Source organism: Pseudopodoces humilis, chromosome 17 (assembly GCF_049639895.1).
Source record: "Pseudopodoces humilis isolate 2021_Gansu_Grassland_sample_001 chromosome 17, ASM4963989v1, whole genome shotgun sequence".
NCBI classification, from domain to species: Eukaryota; Metazoa; Chordata; class Aves; order Passeriformes; family Paridae; genus Pseudopodoces; species Pseudopodoces humilis.
Genome location: NC_142216.1, coordinates 3,208,903 through 3,226,423, shown reverse-complemented (window position 1 = coordinate 3,226,423; position 17,521 = coordinate 3,208,903). Strand labels below are relative to the sequence as shown.

Below are 17,521 nucleotides of genomic sequence, written 5' to 3'. Positions count from 1 at the left end.
CTCATTCCCAGGGCAGTGGAGATGGGTGATCCCCATGTCCTGCCACTGGTGGTGATGGTGGCACGCAGCTGGGCTCTGCCTGTGCCAGTGGCTCAGTGTGGGACAGCCAGCAGTGCTGAGAGTGCTGTGTGGGGCAGAGCCTGCATATCCCTGGCACCACATCTCCACGGCATGTGCGATGGGTGAGCAGGAGAGGAGCGAGGCCAGAGCTGCTGTCACCACCTCCTCAGTCCTGTTTATCATTACCTGCTGCTTACACACCTCCAGCCAAGTTTCCATCCACGCACAGGACACCCAGCCAGCTTGTCCACAGCTGTCCAGGGGAGAGACAGTGGCCAAAGGCTCCTCCAGCCCTGTGCTGTGTGTGGGAGTGGGCACAAAGAGGTGTTCAGCTGCCACATCCCCGTTTCCTCAGGATTAAGCACTGCCAGAACCCATCACCACGACGAGCTAGGTGTAAATGTATGGGCAGAACAAGGGAAGATCCCTTGAGTACTCCAGGCCACTCAGGGACAGCCTGGGGACACCTGTGCCACTGCTGGAGCATCACTGAGCCACCACTGAGTCACAGACTGATGGAGCTGAATGCTCAGGAGGTGCCACAGCAGGGGACCCTTCTGTCCAGGGGTGCAGACAGTGTGCAGGAGGTTGGTGTCCGCACTTGCCCCGTGCCCAGGGGCTCTTGGCCAGCTGCCCCCACAATCATTAACCCAGTGAGGCCCTGGCAGCTCTGGCTGTCACTCATTGACAGGGTCAGGGCTGAAGTCCTCGGCCTGCAGCTTCTCCTACTCCGTCAGCAGTGCTGGGAAAACAAGCTCCTGGCACTGCCCCTTGCTGCCAGTCAGGGTGGCACTGGAGCCAAGGGCTGGCCCCGGCTCTGCCATGGGCCTAGGAAGGCTCTGTGAGGGAAAGGGGGGTTGAGGGGACATTGCTGCTGGGAAAAGCACCATCCAGCCTTGATGACAGAGGAACGAAAGAAAGGTACATCCAGGCAATGCTCTTTATTTCCCCTGGTTCCACACCACAGACAGAACTGAGCAGCATCACAGAGACACAGGGGGGCTCTGACTAAGGCCACAGGGCTGCAGCTGGCTGTGGCAGCATAGGGCTGGGTGGCCGTGGCCCTACCTCTGGGCAAGCCTGGGGGGCCCTGGGTCACCCCTCTGCCTCTGGCCAGGCAGTGGTGATGGAGTGGTTACCCAAGGCACAGCCAAGAAGGACTCTGGCACGTATAGACTGTGGAGGGATCTCCTGGCTGCTGTTGGGGAAATGTCTCCATTGGAGATTCTGTCTGGGATCTCTGGGGCCACTGGGCTGTTGGGCATGGGGACCAGCAGCACACAGCCAGGACTGGCAGATCGAGGCTCAAGGCTACAGCCCAGCACAGCACTGGCAGGAACGACAGGCTGGGCACACGCTGGGGACCTGCCCACCAGAGGCTGAGGTGCTAAGCACCCAGGGGTGCTGCATTCTCCTGGCACCAAGCAGAGCTGTCCTGGAAGTCTGAGCACCCACAGCCCCATGGGGATGGGGCAGGGGGGATATGGGGATTTGCTCCTGCGTGTCCCTCAGCAGCCACCCACGCAGGATCTCCGGTGGGGAGGAGGAAGGCTTTTTTGGCACTGTCTGCTGGCTCTGCCTTTGTCTGCCCAGGGCAGGAACCACTGCTCCAAGCAGTGCTAATGTGGCAGGATCAGGCCACACTCACACAATGCAGACATAACAACCTGCCCAGGGCACAGCCCGGCTGGGCCACGCTCACCCTCCCCAGGAAGGGTGGACTTACAAATCAACAACGGGGCAGCCCTGTTCCCACGGGGCCAGGGACTGGATCTGGCTCTGAGCTCCGGGCACATGTTCTCCTGACCCTGCCTGCCCACAGCACCACAGTTCAGGACTGGAGCCTGCCTTTCCTCCCCACCCACCCTGTCTATCCTGCACACCCTTCAGCTGGAAGGGAGCTTTCCCCACCCCAAACAGTGGGGCTGTGTCATCCTGACACGGGCAGGATGTGCTGGGCAGGCAGCTCTGCTGCAGGCAGAGGCACTGGGCACGACAGTGCCAGGCATGCACGGGATGTTGCAAAGTGCTTTGCAACGAGGGTTCAAACTATCTACAGGACTCCCTTGATGTGCACCGGGATGTGGCCCCACAGAGGGGCATGGCAGCTGCTCAGCCACTCACAGTGACACGACACGACGGTTTGGGACAGGACGTGGATGAATCTGCAGTCTGGGCAGTGTCAGCGGCGCAGGGCAGGGGCTGTCGGGCCCCTGTGGAACCCCGGCATGGCCTGGGGGTGCCACGTGCCGGGTGTGGATGTGCAGCAGGACTCATCAGAGCTTGTGGTCGAACGAAGGCTGAGTCAGTGCAGGCTCTTCCTGAGGGCAGCTGCTTCCCTCGGAGCCAGCCTGAGGGGCACTGGGCTGCTCCGACCTCTCACAGGCACGGTCGTCCCGCACGGGGAGCTGGAGGAAGTCAGGCAGGACCAGGTCCTCCTTAGAGAGCAGCCCACGCTGGTCGTTGGCCCGGCAGCTCTGGGCACGGTTCAGAAGCTCCACCAGCCCTGGGGAAATGCAGATCATGCACCTGAGCCAGGCACTGGGGCTTTGTCCTAGCACCTTGGCTGCCCTCTCCACCTGATATGGCCCTGAACATGTCACAGGCACAGCATCTGCACCTTCTGCCTGCTGCATGCCAGACCCCAGGACCCCACAGCCCATTCCCAGCTCCATGGGACCCTGCACCCATCCCCAGCACAGTGGGGGCTCTGCATCCCTCAGCCTGTGTTTTGCCCCAACCCCTCAGGATTCAGACACGCCAGGTCTCACCTTCCAGGTCATAGGTGCGGCGGTTAAGGTTCATGGCAGCTGAAGACTGTGGCCTGGAGAAGGAGGAGGGCACCTCCCACCGTGTGTTGGGCTCTGCTCCTGTTGGGCTTCCCTCCTGCAATGAGCAGCCATGGGGCAAGGAGGCAACGCTCCCCTGGGCTGTGTCCCCATCACCCTCCCACTGCCTGGCTCCTGCCTTGGCACCCATGGCAAATGCTGGGGCCACAGCAGGGCCCAGCTTCCCTGTGGACCATGACAGCAGCTGTGAGGGCATCTCTGACCAGGGCTGGTGGGATTTTATGCTCACCTCACTCCGGAGCAGAGAGGGAGCAGCTGCAGCCTCAGCGCTCCCCATCACTCGCACATCTGCAAGAGAAGTGATGCTCAGTGCCCCATTCCAGCATCCTGGTCCTGGACCAGACAGTGACAGGATGGACCCTGTTCCTGGGAGCAGGAGCCATGCCCAGCAGACAACAGCCTGACCCTGTGAGTGCTCTTCAGGTGTCTTTGAGGGGACATGGTTTGGGAGGGAGGGCATTTTACCTGCTGGTGTTTCCAAGACAAGTTTCTGAGCAGACACTGTGCTGACCAGCTTCTCCAAGTCCAGGGTGGCTGGCTCACCTTGCTGCAACAGGAACAGCAGCCAGTGTCACACTCACTGTGGCACAGGAAAGGCAGCCAGGCTGAGGACCTGCTTGGCCAGCACAAGCAACACCCACTGGTCCCTCCCAGCACACAGCGGGGTGTCACAGCCCATCCCAAAACCAGTGATTCCAGGAGCCTGCAGGCTGTCCCCAGCTCACACCGCGGCTCCCCACCACCACCTTACAGCCAGCAGCCCCCGGCCCGAGCCCCAAACACAGAGCTCCCCCCAAAGCACGGGGGCTGTCTGTGCCTGCCGAGGCTGGAGCCTCACCCTCCGCAGCAGCGCCTGCTCCACGCTCACGCCGTACTTCCCCAGCACGGGCTGCAGCGCTTCCCGGATGCGCTTGGTTGACTTGGCTGTGATGCGGATGGTCTTGTTGAGGGAGGAGATTTCCAGGCTGCAGAGAGTGGGGGAAAGAGGTTGTTACAAGCAGTAGCAGAGCCAGGGCACTCAGGACTGCCTGGGGGACTCGGTTTGAGGCACATCAGCCCCAAAGCTCCCACTCACTCAAAGCTTATCCTGTTCTCCAGCTTCACCTCCTGGTCTGCCAACACGGAGCACTCCTGGTCCAGCACCAACGCTTTCTGCAAGAGACAAACCATCAGGAGAGAGCCAGCAGAGTGGCACGTAGGATGGTTTGGCTGGCAGAACCCCTGCTCCCCTCTGCCTGCCCTACCTGCTCATTCCCCACCAGGAAAACCTTGATGTCGGGGAGGCTGAAGCCGCGTTTCTCACATATCCCTGCCAGCATGTCCCGGATGGAGTGGCCGGGCCGGACAGAGGCCAGCGAGGCCGTGCCGTCGGGCAGGTACACGCAGCAGTACTTCATGGGCTTGGCTGGCAGCTCTGCCTCGCTGCCCCCCAGGCTCTTCTGTTGGCCCTAAGGGAGGGATGTGGTGGGATGAGCCCAGCCAGTGGCAGCGTGGTGCCGTGGGATTGGCGTGGTGCCAACTCACCTCCGTCCAGGTGCTGGTGGCCGTGCTGGCTGAGGACAAGAAGCCCAGGTCCAGGCTGGCTGAGGAGTTGAGTGAGCCCTGGGACTCCCTCCACAACATGGCACTTCTGCCGCCTTCTCCCCCTTCTAGGACAGACAGAGGAATGGTGGTGGGGATGTGAACACCCCTCAGGGTGGTGTGGCCCCTCTGTCCTCCTCAGCAGAGCACCCACCTGCCCAGGATGGCTCCCGCCGCTCTCCCTTCCTGAAGGACCGGTGAGGGCTGCGGTTGGCACCACTGCCCGCTGTCTCCACACCCAGTGGCAGGGACTTGCCCAGCTTCAGCTTCGACTTCTGCGGTGAATTGAGCACCATCTCAACATGGCAACACCTGAGGTTTCCCCTTGCCTTTCTCTGGTCCCCTGACTGCTTGTCTGTCCTCAGCCTGGGGCTGAGCAGCTGGGAAGGGACCCAGCACCATGGGGACATGTCCCCATTCCCCTTTTCCCCTCACTCACCTTGCTGAGGTCAGGAGGGGGGCTGCTGCTGCGGGAGTGGGGCCGCAGGTCAGGCAGGGGCTGCCCCTGGCTCTCTGCCTGCAGGCAGGCCTGGTAGAGCGGGGATTTCACAAAACGTGTGTAGCTGTCAAACTTCATCAGGTTGAAGATCTGGAAAGGGAGGATGTGTGTGTTTAAGACCCCTGCACACCTACAGCCCCATGGCGACAGCAGTGATGCTGGGTGACATGTGGGGTGGTTCCCCAGGCCCCCATCCCGTGGGTGGAGCTCAGGTGCTGCCCATACCTGGAGCTGCTGGATGCGAAACATGTCTGGGGAGGGGGTGGCCAGCATGTCCTCCCCAATCCAGGCCTGCTTATCAATGTTCACAGGACTGACCGAGTGGCTGGAGAGGAACTCGTCGTAGATCCGCCGTGCCTCCTGGGCCAGCTGAGGGGACAGGAGGCCAGGCTGAGACCAGCAACCCCCTCCTCTATACCACACTGCTCACCCCACAGAGACACCTGAGCCCCGAAGAATCAATCTACCCCAGGACCAGCTCAGTGCCTGGACTTCAGGACCAAGCTCTGGGCACAACGCACCAGTGTCTCCACAGAGGTACAACCTGAGGGAGGAACCATCCCTTGCAGACACCTGGCTCTGTCCCCATGATCTCCTGTCTAGTTCTGCCCTTGGTCTTTCTTGTTTGTCCTCCCAGAAACACTCTCCAATCCCAGGCTGGGGAAGCACTGTGGCTTTTCAGATCACATCCATCTCCTTATTCCTTCTGCAAGAGCCCCCAGTCTGCTCAGCCCCCTCAGAAAAGGGGTCTGCCAGGACCCCTGGACATGCAGGCTGGACAGCTCTGCCCACATCCCTCCCAGCAGCTGTGTGACCAGAGCTGCACGGAGCTGGTACCTGCTGTGTGTCACTGGCTGGGATCTGCTGGAAGCGCTCACATGCCTGCCAAAAGTAGACGTTTTCAGCACTGAACTCCTTCTTGAGGAACTCCTGCAAGGCAGAGAGATCTGCTGGTCTGGTGGCACTGTGGCTGTGGGACAGTGGGTGTCCAACAGTGGACAGGAGCAGGGACTGAGCTCTGGGCTGTGACACTCACAGTGAAGTAGGTGACAGCCACACGGTCCTGCAGCAGCGTCTCAAAGGATTCGGCCCAGCTGACCACAGAGCCCTGTGTGGATCCACACGTGGCCGGTGGGCCTGGCAGGCTGTTCACACTGTGGTTGCTGCCACGGGCCCGGGAGGCATTTAACTCTGAGAGAGAAAAAGGGTCAGTTCTGGCTGTCTCCCTGTCCCCAGCACCAGCAGCCCTCCATCTGCCCCATCTAGATCGGACCTGGTGAGTGCTGGGTAGGGAACATGAGGAGCATCACGGTGGCATCCTTGGAAGATTGAGCACCAGGATGCCACAGCTGGCAGTTCCTGGCATGACAGCTCTGCTGGCAGTTGTGCCCACCCTGGGTGTCATTGTGACTCCACATTGTTCGCTCCGATGTGACTCATCTCTTGGGGTAAGACAGCCATGGAGAAGGCACCCACGGCTTCTTCCCAGCCAGCAAGGAAAGTGGTGTGGAAGGGGACACAGAGGGCACACAGAGTGGAGGGGAGCTTAGAAAATGGGCAGAGGTGCCTGAACCCACTTTCTCTGTTCCTCTGGCCATGACGAGGGACAAACCCAGCATGTGTGGAGGGCACAGAAAGTGTCATTTCCAGCTCGGGGAAAACCCAGGGTGACCATGTATTTAGAAAGATGGAAGTTCCCAGGGGCAACCCCAGCTTTGGAACTGGTTTGACTGGTGGGTCATTTGCGAGAGAAACTAAAGGTATGGAAGCAGTGCTCTCCTGGCAAAGATGGCAGGAATAGAGGAGGTGTGTCAGGTTGCTCCTTTGCCAGGCATCCTTCTGGTGGTCTAAATCACGAGTAACTGGGGCCAAGACAGTTAAATAAACCATCTGAGATACCCAGTGCACAGCCAGACTGACAGACAGACAGACTCCCTGAGAGAATCTGGGGCTGGCTGGTACCCACGTTCTCCTTGCCCCAGGAAGCCACTCAGCCCCCAGCACCCCACAGTGCCAGCTGAGCAGCCAAAAGGAGGGACAGGCACCAGGGGCCATGTGGGAGGGATGGGGGGACATGGCCAGTCCTGGGCAGAGGGCTCAGCCCTGCACTGCAGGGGCTCTGCCACCTGCCCATGGCACAGCCTGTGCTGACACAGGTCCTCACTGTCTGCTGGCTCCCTGCCCCTGGCACCAGGCTGCCTGTGGGCTTCCCCCTCCCCTGAGGATGATGCTGGCCTCCCGTCCCAGGGCAAAGAGCAGCCTTACCTCCATCCGACACGGCCGGGCCCTGGGGGAGTGGAAAGAAGAGAGGTGAGAGGGGCTACATGGCATCTGCTGGCCTGATGGAGTGGCAGCAGCACCAGGGCAAGCCCAGTCTGAGCCCAGAGCAAGAGACACCGTCAGCAAACACTGCTCTGGTGTTACCTGCCCCGTGGCAGAGGCAGGACACAGGACTTCCAACCCATGGCAGTGAGTAGAGAGTTACAAAGAGGGTACAGCCTTTCTCCTACCTCTCCATGGACTAGGGCCAGGCCAGAAATTGGGAAAGGGCAGATGCTATCAGATGTAACCCTGCCACCCCAAGCAAGAAGGGAGGAGAGAAGCAACCTCCACGGCACAGGAAGAGGAGGGGAGGAGGGGAGGGAAGGAAGGAGAACCACAGCCCCAGGCAGGCAAACTGCCTGTTCTCTCCTTCCTTGGAGCCTGGAGCTACCGAAGGACAGATGCCCAAAAGCAGGGAGCAGGTGCTGCCAGCCCAGGGCACAGCAGGACAGGGTGTCCTGCAGCACCCGCTGGGCCACCCCAAATATCAGCCCTGGGTTGTACCCTTGGAGTACCCAAGGACCTGGAGCAAGCAGGGAGATGGGCAGAGTCTTCATAGCTGAAGCCCAGCCACGCACTGGCTGCACGGTGCTGTCTGCCATCACTGAAGTGCTGCCCACATTGGGGTGATGCCCTTGAGTCACCGGCCCGTCCCCCCAGCCTGCCAGCCCCACACACCCCCTGGCTGTCTCCATGCCAGGCCCACTGCCTTTCCCTGCTACCCCACCCCACTTTCCTCTGCCATGTTTCTTAGCCCAGTCCCACGTCGCTCGGTCTCGCCAGCTCCTCGCTCCTCCCCATCCATCCCTGCTGCCCACACTCACAGCCCTGCCAAGCCCCACAGACACCGGCACTGCTGACTCCTGTCACCCCATCCCCATCCCTCACCGCTTGTCCATTACCCAGTGCCACATATCCCCACTCACAGCGCTGTCCAAGCCTCAGAAATCCCTGCTGCTCACTACCCCAGCCCCGTACGTGCCTGCCCGCCTGTTACCCAGCCCTAAACACCCTAAAAACCCTCTACAACTCTGCCTGCTTTGGACACCCATCCTGCCCTTCCTGCCCCACACCCTCCCGCCTGTTTCCTGACTCCATACATCCTCCGTGGGTGTCCACTGCACACGCCTGCCCGCCCGCTCCGCGATCCCGCACATCACCCGCCCGCCCGCCACCGAGCTCCGCGCCGCCGGCCGGGACAGCCCCGAGGATGGGGACCGGCCCCGGGGGATGGGGACCGGCTCCGGGGGATGGGGACCGGCGCCCCGGGCACTCACCATGCGCCCGTTGTGGACCACCAGCAGTTTGCCCTTGCCCTGCACCCCTGGCTCGGCCCGGCCCGGTTCGCTACGGGCGCGGCCCGCGGCCCCGCAGCATCCCCGGCCGGCGGCGCGGCTCTCCCGGCCCGGCCCGGCCCGGCGCTCCCGGCACTACCGCACTACCGCTTTCGGCTCCCACAGGAAGTGTCGCCATGGGAACCGAGACCGCAGCGGGGGGAGCGGGGCCGTCCGCCCGCCCCGCGCCGCCGGCACCGCCCCGGTGGGCACCGGCTCCAGCTCCGAGCCAGGAGCCGCCGCGGCGCCGCTGCTTCTCCGTCCCTATCCCCGTGCCTGTCTCCATCACCATCCACATCCGTTATCCCATTCCCATCTGCATCCCTGTTTCCCATCCCCATCCCATTCATTCCCTATTCCCATCTCCATCTGCATCCACATCCGTGATCCCATCCCCATCTGCATCCCTGTCTCCATCCACATCTACATCCGTGACCATATCCCCATCTGCACCCCTGTTCCCAAAACCATCCCAGGTTCCATTCCCAGCACAGCTGTGCTGCCCTGGGGTCACCACCCTGTTGTCCTCACTCCCTGCAGCCTGGGCAGCCTGAAGGGGCTTCTCCCGGCCATTGCATCATCCCTGGGAAGGGGGGTCCAGGGGCAGAGGGACATCAGCAGGCCCAGCACACGCTGCCACCAGCCTGGTGCCACTTGCCCTGGTCACAAAGGGTCTGGGGCTGGCCCCAGGGAGGGCTGCCTGTGCTGTGTGTGCTGGCAGAACCTGGCAGAGAGGAGCAGTGGATGTGCAGCTTGGAGTCACCAAACTGATGCCTAAGCAGTTTTGCCCATCTCCTAAGGTCGGGGTTCCATGCTGATCAGCAACCACAAACCAGTGGAGGATATTTTAGGTTATTTGTTAGGAAATCTCAGTAACTAGCAGCGCAGGATAAACCACAGAGCACCATGGCAACCCGCTCAGGGAAATGCTAATAACGGGGACATAAGGTGGGTGATTAACCTATCAAAAGCAGAACCCTAACATTAAGTTGGGTGCAGATCTATGCAGAAAAAAAATGAAGCTTTCCCACCATGATCAGGCAAAAAAAGCAGAGCAGCACAAGCAGCCACAGCCCTGGCAGGGTCTCTGGGTGGGGGGAACAGAGGGTGGAACCTCTGGCTGCCCCTTTGCCCCCTGCCACTGCATGGAGCAACAGTGGGATGAGGGGTTATCAGGCTGCTCCCCTTTGCTTTGTGGGAGTGTGGCTGTGTTGTTTGGCTTGGCTTTGCCACCAGAGTTATAAATAAAAATGTCTCTCCAAGAGTGCGTGACTCACGGTCCTCACCGCAAGGATAACCTCTCTGCTGGGAAACCTGATCTGAGGACAGAACTGCAGCATGCAGGAATCAAAGACATTGCTTAATTAATGCACTTAGTCCAAACGGAGAACAGATGAGCCCCTCACCCCACCTGGGTTGTGGGTGGGATGCTGAGGAATGTGTCTGAGCCCCTGTGGACCCCTGTCCTGTGTCGTCCCCAAACTCCAGCTGCTGACAACCCAGCCCTCAAGCTGCTCCAGGGCCTGGTGGTTTCCCTGGGGCAGCACTGGGGAGCTGTGGCAGTCGCTGACGTGGCCTCAAGCAGGCTCAGCAATTTCTCCTGCCACCCTGCACGGGGACAGCTCGTGGGTGCTGGTGTTGCCTCAACGTGAGGTGTCCCAGTGTGGCAGGCTGTGTCAGCCCCGTGCCTGGGCACAGCATCCTCCCAGGCTGGGACCCCTGCCCCACGGGGAGAGGGATGCCCGGTGCCCCAGTGTCCCAGCCCAGGGGGACCTGGTTTATCCCGGGGGTAGGCGACGGCAGGGCGACAGCTGGCTGGAGGATTTGCCGAGGACATTATTTAATGCTGTGGGTAAATGGAGGAACAGCAGCTAATTCCGGAGCCCGTAATCCTCTTCCTCCCCCGGGGCTGGGGAGCGTGCCAGTCACGCAGCCGCCGGCGGGCCCCAGGAAGGAGCCCCTGGCAGCTCCCCAGGCGGTGCTGCGGGCCGGAGCGACTCCCAGACCATGGGTGATGTGCAGAAGGTAAGCGGGGTCCGGTGACATCCCACCGGCTCCAGGTGGGGTGTGCTGCACCAGCTCTCAGTGGTGGTGCCAGGAGGGCTGGCAGAGTAGGGCTCTGCCTGGGGCATGTCCCCCCAGCCTGCCCAGGAGCTAGGAGTGGTCCCAGGGCTGGGACTGCACACGCGGGGAGGGGGGAATTGGGGCTGGGCAGATCTGCTGTGGGGCCACCCCAAGCATGAACACCTTGGGAGCTGGGCCTTGGTGCTCATTCAGGCCATAGACACAAGGTACCCAAAGCCAACAGTGTACCCAGTTCCCCCCTCCCAAACAAGGGTGCTCTGCAGCGACCCGGCACCCCACAGGGCTCCCCTAGCACCCCCTGCCCCCAGGGGCTGCTCTCTGTCATCCAGAAGCTGAAGGGTTCCCCGGAGCAGGAGCTCCGCATCGTCCTGCTGGGGCTGGATAACGCGGGCAAGACGACGCTGCTGAAGCGCCTGGCGTCCGAGGAGGTCAGCACCATCACCCCCACACAGGTAGGTGCTGCTGGGGGCCATAGGAGGTGGTGGAGGGCTCAGGTCCCACCCATCCCTTGAGTGATACCAGGGTTTGTGCCCCTGCTCAGGGATTCAACATCAAGAGCGTCCACTCCCACGGTTTGAAGCTGAATGTTTGGGATATTGGGGGTCAGCGCTCCATCCGCCCATACTGGAAGAAGTATCTGGGCAGCACAGACCTGCTGGTGAGTGGGGCAGCACCCCCAGCCCTGTGCATGCTGCGTGGGCCCTGCAGAAGGGCTGTGCAGATGGGCAAGAAGGAACCCCTGACTGTCTCTTTTGTCCCCACGGTAGATTTATGTCATTGACAGTGCTGACCAGAAGCGTTTTGAGGAGACAGGGCAGGTATGAGTGGTCTGGTGAGCGGTGGCTCTGGGGTCCTGGGGCTTGGATCTGTATGGCACCAACTCTTTGGGGATGAGGAGGAAGCAAAGCTGCTCTCAGTTGTGGGGCAGTGCTGCAGGGGGGGCCATGCTGTCCCCAGAGCTCTGTGGGAAGGCTCAAGATCAGTGTGTTAGCAGGCAGAGATACCCCACTCCATGGCCCAGCTCCACCCTGAACTGGGATGCTCCAGTGCCCAGCACAGGGGTGACAGTCCCTGGCAAAAGTGACCCCTCAGTTCCCAGCTCTCATCCCACCCCACCAGGTTAGTGATACGGCCAAACAAAGGTTTATGAGCAGCAAATTCAGTTACAAACCCTGGGAATAAAGCTCTGAGAGGGGAAGGTGAGACTCCAAGTGCCAGCCCCGGCTGTTCTGGCACCAGTCGGCGGTGTGGGCGTGCCAGACAGCTCGGGACTGCCAGGAGCCTCCTGCAGCTGCTCTTTGCCCAGGGCTCTCAGTGCTGGGAGGGTTTCAGTCCTCAAGTAGCCCTGCATGTGGGTCCTGGTCTGATGGAGTTCCAGGAGGTGAAGCCCCTTTGGGAGCTTCTCTCCCTTGGAATGTCAAGACCTCACAGCTTCCTTATCTGCCACGAGCACCAGAAAGAAGGGATGAGGCATTTGGAGGGCTGAGGTATCTGTGGAGGAGGGCAGCAGCCCTGGGAGAAGCTTCTCTCTTGGCAGGAGCTGGCAGAGCTCACAGAGGACGAGTCCCTCACGGGGGTTCCGCTGCTGGTGTTTGCCAACAAGCAGGACCTGGTGACTGCAGCACCCGCAGCCGAAATCGCAGAAGGGCTGAGCCTCCACACCTACCGGGACCGGGAATGGCAGATCCAGGCCTGCTCAGCCCTGTCTGGGGAAGGGGTGCAGGTAGAGATGGGGGCCTGTGGGCTCTGCACAGCTGGGAGAGGGCCCAAGGGCCTGCGCTCACATCCTTCTTCCCTCCAGGATGGGATGAACTGGATTTCCAGCCAGATCATGAACAGGAAGAAGTGAGAGCTGCAAAGTGCCCGATGGGACTGAGCTGCAGGTCCCTACGCCATGGCCAATCCCCCTGGTCCCTTGGCTCCCCCGGAGCCTCGTCTGGGCCCTGAGCCTCAGATTGCCATGTTCTGATGATTTTCCCACCCAGTCTTCCACTAATCAATTGGCTTCCCCTCTCCCTGCCTCCTGGGCTTCCACGGGCTCCTCACAGCCCCTGACTCCCCTGCAGTCCCCGTGCTTTTGGAGGGAAGCACGTGTCCCACTGTGTTGAGGGCTTGCACACCTCCAGCATGAGAACCTGCCCAGGACTTGTCCACCCACGCTGCTGTCACACCCCGCAGGGGCTGCTGTGACCCCCACAGTGCCCCGGGCACACCACGCACCCCGACACGGCGCTGGCTACACCTCTGTGTCCCCCCGTGCTCCCCCAGGATGGGACTGGTGCTGTCCCGTGGCTCGGGACAGCCTCTGCTCAGCACCTCCCGCTGGCCAGAGGAGCCCCCATGTGCGCACAGGGCAGGCACAAAGACGGGACCAGTGACCCGGAGGGATGTCCTTGCCCAGTGCCACCGCGGGGTCCCTGTACCCCTGTGACAAGCGCTGTGTCCCAGCCGGGGCTGCTGTGGCCTGGCTGGATGTGCCCATCCGGAGGGCTGGGAGATTCTGCTCCCGGGTCACCACGGCTGCCGTGGCGGAGGGATGGGGGAGACCGGCGGGAGCGGCGCGGGGCTGCCCTGCGAGCCTCAATAAAGCTGCTGTGATATCCACACTGCCTCGGCCTGTCCTTCCTGCTGTGCGGCCCGGCGAGGCTCGCGGGGCCGTTCCCGAGGCCGTTCCCCGGGCCCCTCCCGGGGCTGTTCCCGAAGCCGTTCCCGTTCCCGGGACCCGTCGAGGTAGGTCACGTGTCCCGCGGGCGGCACGAGGCGCGCACGTGAGGTGGCCCAGGGAAGGCGGGCGGACTACATCTCCCGGCAGGCCCCGCGCCGCCGCGCACGCGTGGCGCCCGCCGGGAGGCCGTTCGGCCCCCTCCTCCCTCCTCCCGCCGCGCAACGGGAGCTGCGTGCCCCGCTGGCCCCGCCCTTCTCCCCTGCAATAGGCGGGCAGTGATGCCGCTCACGCCCAGGGGCGGGACCACGCTAAGCGACGGTTTTTAATTGGCTGTTGCCGTTGCGAGGCGGGGCTGAGGGCGGAGCGCCGGAAGGCGGAAGCGGAGCATGGCGGCGGGTGCGGGCGGGCTGGTGGCGGCGGCCGCGCTGCTGTTGGCCCTGGCCGGGCCGCGCCCGGTGCCCGCCGAGCTCACGGATGGCAACAGCGAGCACCTGAAGCGGGAGCACTCGCTGATGAAGCCGTACCAGGGTGAGCACGAGGCCGGGGGAACACGCAGGGCTCCCCGCGAGCGGCCCGGGCTGATCCGCGCTCTGTTCGCCCCTTTGCAGGTGCGGGCTCCGCCGCGATGCCCTTGTGGGACTTCCAGGGCAGCACCATGGTCACCAGCCAGTACGTCCGCCTGACGCCCGACGAGCGCAGTCGGGAGGGCTCCATCTGGAACCGCGTGGTGAGAGGCCGGGGGAGGACAGCGGGGGCTCGGGACGGCCCTGCCGCCTCATGCCCTGACGCCGCTGGGGTTTCTCCCACAGCCCTGCTTCCTCAAGGACTGGGAGCTCCACGTCCACTTCAAGATCCACGGAGCCGGCAAGAAGAACCTGCACGGGGATGGGCTGGCGCTGTGGTACACGCAGGAGCGCCTGACGCCAGGTCAGTGCCCTGGCCCGCAGCACACGGCACCGGCCCGGAAGGCAGCTGGCCAGGGAGCGCCTCTGAGCTCCCCCGCTCTGGTTTCACTAGGCTGGGGTGACGTGTCCCGTGTGTTCTGCCCGGGCAGCAGGTGCCCTCAGCCACCTGCTTGGCACTGAGCAGCTTGTACAGCACAGAATTCTCTGAGCACAAATTCTGACTTACTTCTGTCTCTTCTTCTTTCCACTCTTCTGCCCTGTTCCAGGTCCTGTTTTTGGCAGCAAGGACAACTTCCATGGACTGGCTATTTTCCTTGATACCTATCCTAATGATGAAGCAACAGAGGTGAGTGGTCCTGGCTGCTTGTGCAGTGCCCAGCAAGCTGTTCCCTTCCTGCTCCAAGTGCTTCTCACCTGATCCAAGGAAAAGTCTCTCCTTAGCTGAGTATGGTTTGCTCTTCCTGTCCTGGGAGTTGGTAAAGAGAAGAGTTTGTGTGTGTTAATGGAGATAAGAAGCTCCTTGCTCTTTGCTGTGCTGCTCTTGGCTACACAGATGTTTCCAAGGCATCATCTCTGTACAGGAGAGCAGGCACAGAGCTGGTGTAACCCCAGCATCACCTGCTAATGTTCATCCTGTCATTCCTTGACCTCTGTGCTTTGGATACTACTCATTCCATGATGTTTCTGCCCTCATTTTCTCTTTGCAACCCGTCTGTGCCTGAAAGAAACTCCTGGGCTGCCTTTTTGCTCCAGAATTTCTCATGGCCGTAGACAGATCAGTCCTGTGAGGGCTGGGGGTCCTTTTCTTCAGTCCTGCTCTGTGTTTGTGAGAAAACAAAACTCTGCTTTGGGGTTTGTACCATCAAAACTGTGATACTTCAGTCATAAAGCACCTGGAAGTGACCCATGTCCCTGTTGTCTTGATGCTCATGGGAGGTAAATTCCTGCTTCCAGTTGTCATCTTCTGGTGTAGGTAATCCCCTGTTCACAAAAGCTTTGTGCATGGTTTTGCTGCTTATGTGAGATTTTTGTCTGTTCTGGGTCTTGTGCTCAGGGAACAACTGGATGTGGCAGTCAGGGCTAGCTGACAAGGTGGGGATTGGTCACAGGTTGGACTGAATGCTCTCAGAGGTCTTTTCCAACCTAAATGATCCTGGGATTTTTACCCAGCCGCTCTGCAAGTGTGGGACAGTCTGTTTGCCCTGGCCATGGAGTACAGAGTGGGTTTATTCACAGAATCACAGGATGGGGGTCTTGAAATGGGAGGTCAGAGAGGGTGGCTCTGCTTTAGGCAGCTCTGGCTTGGTTCAGAAGCAGCTTTAGGTGGAGAAGCAGTCCTGGTGTTGTGGTCCTGTGCTCCGTGGCTGCCCATGGCCCTGCCGCCGTGCCGTGCTCCCTGTGCGGCTCTGGCTGTGCCCCTGGGAGCTCCAGCAGGCACTGTCTGTCCCCACAGCGCGTGTTCCCCTACATCTCGGCCATGGTCAACAACGGCTCCCTGACCTACGACCACAGCAAGGACGGGCGCTGGACGGAACTGGCCGGGTGCTCCGCTGACCTGCGCAACCAGAACCACGACACCTTCCTGGCCGTGCGCTACTCCCGGGGCCGGCTCACGGTGAGACCCACAGGGGGCCTGCATTTCAGGTGGGGCAGGGCTGGCTCTACCAGGAGCTGGAGATGGTATTCCAGGCTCAGCCACTGCCTCTCTGCACCTCCAGCTCCAAAAGAGGTGCAGCCAGGTGCGATAGTGGTGTGCCAAAAGTGATTGCCTGGAGAGGGTGTGGAGTGTCCCTCACTGGAGATACTAATGAATCATCTGGACACTATCTGATCTGGGAGGGCCCTGCTTGAGCAGGGAGGTTGGACCCTGTCCCATGGTTCTGAACATTCCTGCTGTGACCCTCTCCTGGTTTTGCAGGTGATGACTGACGTGGAAGACAAGAATGAATGGAAGAACTGCATTGACATTGCAGGGGTGCAGCTGCCAACTGGCTACTTCTTTGGTGCTTCTGCTGGCACTGGAGATCTCTCTGGTGAGAGGGGCTTTGCTCAGGGAAACACGTGGTGGTTGGAGCCTGGATTAAGTGACCCTGTCTCAACAGGGGAGTTGGATCTCCAGATCTCCCTTCCAACCCTAAAAATTCTGTGATTGTAACACTGGATGTACTGGATAGTTTCCATGGCTTCCTTTCTCTGAATTATTCACTGGGCTCTTGAAACCCTTTTTGGACCCATGGCTGGGGAAAAGAGGCACCTGAGAGCTAAGGAACATCTTTGGATTGCAGTTTGATACCTGGGGATGAGGGTGGCTTGAGAGGGAAGGAGGCTGGATGTGGCAGAGGACGGTCTGAAGGGTGTTCCGAGTGTGTGGACATCTCAGAGCTTCTGATGGTGTTTGGTGCTCATGGTTGTTCCCCAGACAACCATGACATTATCTCGATGAAGCTGTTCCAGCTCATGGTGGAGCACCCTGTAGAAGATGAGAGTGTTGACTGGACCAAGATTGAGCCAAAAGTCAGCCTCCTTAAATCCCCCAAAGGTGAGCCTGTGGGCTTTGGAAACATTCCGTGGGGGATTGGGATGTCGGGGCTGGACTCTGGAAGGCACTGAAGGCGCGACACCTGGCAAAACTCCGCAGGAGCCGAGGTTTTGTTGGTCTCTCTAATTGTTCTTTCCCTTCCAGACAATGTGGATGACCCAACGGGGAATTTCCGGAGCGGGCCACTGACAGGCTGGAAGGTGTTCCTGCTCCTGCTCTGTGCACTGCTGGGCATCATTGTCTGCGCTGTGGTGGGAGCCGTGGTCTTCCAGAAACGCCAGGAGCGGAACAAGCGTTTCTACTAGTGGAGCACCTGTGCCCAAACCCATCTTTTTTTATGGGGCGCTGTAAAAAAACTGTGGTTTCTAAATGCTGTTTCTGAGAACTACCAGAAGTATTTTCTTACCTGTCTGTCTGGCTGTAACCCCTGCCTGGCCCTTGGCCTCCCACAGGTTGGACTGAGGGGGGGGTGATGCCTGCTGGCTCCCCAGAGCTGCGGTGTGGGAGCCTGGAGGTTGCTCCCCGGGTTTTCCAGCTATCCCTCTGTGTTTGCTGGGACTTGCTGTGCTGCCTGGGGCAGGTGTGAACATGAGGGGCTGAGGGGAGGGGGATGCGAATGGGGCATTAAAGGACTGACACCACCCGTGGTTCTGACTCTGTCTGAGGGGGAGGGAAGGGGGGC

The 17,521-nt window shown here is 60.8% G+C and overlaps 3 protein-coding genes across 4 annotated transcripts; 2 read left to right on the top strand and 1 right to left on the bottom strand.

Annotated features, from left to right (window-relative positions):
* Positions 1–986: 986 nt before the first annotated feature.
* Positions 987–8,720, bottom strand: RGS14 (regulator of G protein signaling 14). The gene is made up of 15 exons (XM_005523781.3): positions 8,589–8,720; positions 7,255–7,276; positions 6,026–6,180; positions 5,827–5,919; positions 5,215–5,358; positions 4,930–5,079; positions 4,645–4,765; positions 4,434–4,558; positions 4,154–4,357; positions 3,985–4,061; positions 3,748–3,874; positions 3,375–3,456; positions 3,139–3,197; positions 2,832–2,946; positions 987–2,566 (listed from the first exon to the last, which is right to left on the bottom strand). The coding sequence occupies exons 1-15, from the start codon at positions 8,589–8,591 to the stop codon at positions 2,337–2,339; spliced, it is 1,707 nt and encodes a 568-aa protein (XP_005523838.3). The 5' UTR covers positions 8,592–8,720; the 3' UTR covers positions 987–2,336.
* A 1,870-nt stretch (positions 8,721–10,590) lies between these two features.
* Positions 10,591–13,334, top strand: LOC102110971 (ADP-ribosylation factor-like protein 3). 2 transcript variants are annotated; one of them, XM_005523660.3, is made up of 6 exons: positions 10,591–10,670; positions 11,039–11,182; positions 11,272–11,388; positions 11,498–11,548; positions 12,268–12,453; positions 12,532–13,334. In XM_005523660.3, the coding sequence occupies exons 1-6, from the start codon at positions 10,653–10,655 to the stop codon at positions 12,577–12,579; spliced, it is 564 nt and encodes a 187-aa protein (XP_005523717.1). In that variant the 5' UTR covers positions 10,591–10,652; the 3' UTR covers positions 12,580–13,334. The 2 variants fall into 2 exon arrangements, with proteins under 2 accessions (XP_005523717.1, XP_087919913.1); XM_088063787.1 differs by having other exon boundaries at positions 12,268–13,334.
* A 424-nt stretch (positions 13,335–13,758) lies between these two features.
* LMAN2 (lectin, mannose binding 2) lies at positions 13,759–17,480 on the top strand. Its single transcript, XM_005523659.2, has 8 exons — positions 13,759–13,923; positions 14,004–14,122; positions 14,205–14,322; positions 14,567–14,646; positions 15,754–15,915; positions 16,219–16,333; positions 16,720–16,839; positions 16,984–17,480. The coding sequence occupies exons 1-8, from the start codon at positions 13,782–13,784 to the stop codon at positions 17,142–17,144; spliced, it is 1,017 nt and encodes a 338-aa protein (XP_005523716.1). The 5' UTR covers positions 13,759–13,781; the 3' UTR covers positions 17,145–17,480.
* The last annotated feature ends 41 nt before the right edge of the window (positions 17,481–17,521 follow it).